The 3,956-nt window shown below is 47.4% G+C and overlaps 1 protein-coding gene across 1 annotated transcript; it reads right to left on the bottom strand.

The window, feature by feature from the left end:
- Positions 1-537: 537 nt before the first annotated feature.
- Positions 538-3,741, bottom strand: MRPL45 (mitochondrial ribosomal protein L45; the record flags this gene model as incomplete). The annotated part of the gene is made up of 7 exons (XM_009694746.1): positions 538-597; positions 1,119-1,292; positions 1,377-1,526; positions 1,756-1,804; positions 2,443-2,541; positions 2,940-3,057; positions 3,546-3,741. Coding segments are annotated over 7 exons (846 nt in total), but the record flags the coding sequence as incomplete, so codon positions are not given.
- Between the last annotated feature and the right edge of the window lie 215 nt (positions 3,742-3,956).

Below are 3,956 nucleotides of genomic sequence, written 5' to 3'. Positions count from 1 at the left end.
AGTCCAATTGCAGTATCCACCCAGGAGAATGTGATTTAAAGTGTGCTTGCTGCTCTTCCCTGTTTTCTGTTAAAAAAAGAAGCCTCTTTTAGGGAAGAAGAGGGAGAGAAATGAAAGCCCATCAGGTCTATGACACTTGCCATGGAAGTGCCAAATATCCCATGTCTGGACAGACTTGTGCTGCCAAGGGCTCTCACAACGCAAGTTCAGGACAGAGGTAAGCTTAGAGAGTGGTCCTGAAGAGAACAGACTTCTCGTCTTCACAGAAACACAGAGAGGGTTAAGCTGCAGCACACTAAGTCTACCTGGACAGAGTAAAGCTCTTCTCAGAGCTCATCTCACTTCCCCTCCCCAGTCCCTCTCGCTCCTTTAAAGACAACTTCTTTGCGAATGGAGTCCATTTCTGAAGCCATCGTGTTTGCTGATTGCTGACTGGAAAAGCACAGCCATATCCAACCCACTACTTCCGCAGACATTCTCCACGTCCTCCCTCCAGGGCTGTTCGCACTGCCAACTCTGTACAGGCTCTGGAAGGTCCTATTTCGTTTCTTCATACTCTTGTGAAGGATCCAAGGTCGGGCCAGGAATCATCACCGTCTGAAAAGGCAAGGAACAAAATCAGCACAACACAGAGCAGCTCTGAACTGCTGTAATAGGAATTCTTCACGTTACAGAGCATGAGAAAGGGCGAGCAGGGGGTTCTGGCAATGCAAAGGCCTTGCACAGGAAGGTGACCAGATGGCGGCAGCACGGGGAAGGATGTAGAGGGGGAGTGGGATGACGTGCCTTGCGCTACACTGTAGTTCTCACCTCCTTTCTCTCTAGGACCTGTTTTTAGCAACACAGGAAGATCAAGCACCTGCATCACTTTGCCAGGCTATATACAGGGAGCAGTAACCCCCGAAGTTACCACATACATGTCAAATGCCCTCAGCCTCCTATTACAGCTTCCAGGTGCTAGAGGCTGATAATGCCACATTAATCAATAGGTCTGCTTGCAGATTAATCCACCACCTTCCCGTTACAGGAAGCTCAAGCTTTGGTTTTGTCCAGAATTAAGTAGGGACCCATGTTTCACAGACACAGGCCACGCTGGTGCCTTTTCCTGGTGGCGTTACCTTAACAATGGGGTCCTTCGGTGGAGCCCACTCTGGAACGATCTTGCCATGCATCCTCCATGTGCCATATGGGTTGACCAAGTACCTCTCAAACACAACATACTCCAAAACATCCTTGGGCACCTGCTCCCCGCCATACATGAGCCGCCCAAAGCGGTCATAGATTGCCAGAATCTGTAAAAAGAGCCAAGAAACGTATGCTGGGCTGGCAGCAGGTTGGAGTCGGTTGGGAAATGCAAGGGGCACAAGGGAATGTACCTGCCGTGTGTGCATCCGCACGGTCACCTGGCCATACAGGTTGCCTCGATTCACAAAGCTGTCGCATCGAACATGAACCACTCTTGGAGGCTCCAGCGACTCCACAAAACTCCACCGGATCGTCTTGTACCTGTTACCACGGACCATTTCCTATAAACAACAAAAAAAATAAGCATCGACTTAGTTAGGATGTGAATTGAATGACATGCAAACTACTATAGACAATGAAGGATTTATTCATTATCTATTACACTTGTGCTTTCCCTTCCAGCTCTGTCTTTACTGTATACAGATAAAAAGGAGACAGACGATCAGGTTTAGAGAGCCTTAAAGACCACGGAAGAGATCAAGGACACGCCACATCCAGATAAACACTTACTGGGTAGCAGCGCTCTGTCACCAGGGAGTGAAGTTTCTGCTTGTTAAAACTGCAAGTGAAACACACCCAGTTACTTGAATACATGTATTGTAAAGAGGCTTACTCACAAATTCCTGCTTCCCCAGAAGACGCAAAATCTTCTGGCGAAAGAGAAAAAGCAGAATTTTCAGCTGTGATCTCAACACGAAATCAGAACGTGAACACAAGTTAGTTGACAAGACTTCAGGGAAAGACACAACATCCTTTGGAAGCCAGTTATGACCTAAATGTTTTGCTGATGTTTGGAATTGTAACCAAGAATGATGCGGTTTTGAAATCTGTTCTATTACTAGAAAGCGGAGCAAGCCAGTAGAGTATCATTTCATACCCAAACAATTCCCTGCAGCTTCACTCTGAACAGCACCAACCACCCACTCATCAGCTGGTAACACTAATGGTGCAACAGCGCTTCTACTCTGCAGGTCAGGTCAAGATGAATTTTCTGCAACCTGCTTTTCATTATCAAAACCGAGTGGGTATCAACCAAATCTGCAACACTCTACTCCTCACAGAGCTGAGGGCAGAAAAAGATAAAGTACTTGCTGCAGAGGAGCTACAAGGATTAGAAAGACAAGGAAGAAAAACAGAGCATATTAGCAAAGAGAAGCAGGTCCTACATAACTGCATCAGTCAGAGAAGGGATCTTACTTTGCCAGGCAATTGTGAGCTTCGATAAATATCTCCTGTGCCTTCTCTGGGAAGGTTTTAGTGCTGAAATCTGGATCATGATCTTTTACCTTCCGGAGACTAAAAAGAAAAGAAAAGCTCTACAGTAAGTAAAGAACAACTTGGAACCGTCTTGCATGTTTCAGATGATGACAGTGATCTTACTCGGTTCAAGCCCAGCTTTTACCAGGGAGCAACTGAGAACTGGAGACTCCCCACTAAGACATAACCTCTGGGTGCTTATAAAACAGACATAGCGCTGCAAACCTAAAGAATCTTCAAGAAAATGAGTGCACACTGTATCCATTCACACCAGGACAGGTGTCTTGTGTTCATTCTCGCACCACAACTTCTGGTTAAGTGGTACAACAGCAACAACGGAAGAAGCAGGTAGAAAACAAAACATGCCATCTCACCACTGTAAGAGAGAACCAAGCAAAACTTCTGCATCACAGACTAATTAAAAAGGAGGTACGTACGCTAGCTGGGAGACAGCAGTCTGCTTCAGCTTCTCCACCTTTTGCTTCAGCCCATCTTTGGATAGGGAAGTCAAGCGGGCATCACCCTCAGGAGGGATGTACGGGTCTATAATATCAGCTGCATGAGAGAGAAGAAAGATCAAGAGGAGGCTCAAAAACAGCAAAACAAAGGAAACAAAGAGGCAGCACCGTGGCTGCCGGGGGCTGGAGGAGCAGGATTCCACCCTGATAGTGTTTGTAACATGAAATATAAGCATGCAGAGAATTGCTAGCCTAACACAGCTTGTCAGCAACAACAGGTGTCTGCTATCCGCTCTCCTCTTCCATACAGCCCAGAATAGGAGGATAAGACACATTCAGCAGCAGGGAATGCAAACTTCCTTGCTATTCCTTGTCCCTAGGTATGAAGGGGCCAACAGCCTGACACATTTCTGAGGTAAAGCAGGGCAGCTGCTATCCCTCACCCGGAGGCAGAATGCGTAATTCAGTCTATTGCAGACAGACGCTCTCTGCCACCATGGTCACACCGCTTCGACTAATTGCTCCACGCTGCTACTTTGCATTAGTTTTGCCCTTGAGAAGAGAAGCAAGCAGGCTTTCTACCACCTGTGCAGGACAAGTAGAAGGTCCGTTCTACACGTTCCTCAGGAAATATTGTCCCCAAAGACTTGAGTCTCTTCTCTTTCTCTTTGGGGGACAGTTCTCTGGCCCATTCGGGGACAGAAAACCTTTTCTTCGTTCTCACTGGGACAATGAGACAGGACGGAGCCACTCCAGCAGGACAGAGCACGGACTCCACAGTCTAAGGAAAAGAAATAACAAACCCATGGAGTTAGGCCAACGGCGGAGAAACACCACCACCATCTTGATTTATTTCCCTTCACATCCCCCAAACACAGAGCAGCTGTAAATACACCTAACGCCACTACTTGTAGCCCTCGCTATCCCATCCTCTCCCCACGCTCCCTCCTCCCTGACTTCCCACATCCCTTATCCCACGGCTCCTCAGCAGCCTCT

This window comes from Cariama cristata, unplaced genomic scaffold (assembly GCF_000690535.1).
Source record: "Cariama cristata isolate BGI_N322 unplaced genomic scaffold, ASM69053v1 scaffold34740, whole genome shotgun sequence".
Classification (NCBI taxonomy): Eukaryota; Metazoa; Chordata; class Aves; order Cariamiformes; family Cariamidae; genus Cariama; species Cariama cristata.
The sequence above is the reverse complement of the archived record's forward strand: the minus strand, read 5'-3'. Positions and strand labels throughout refer to the sequence as shown.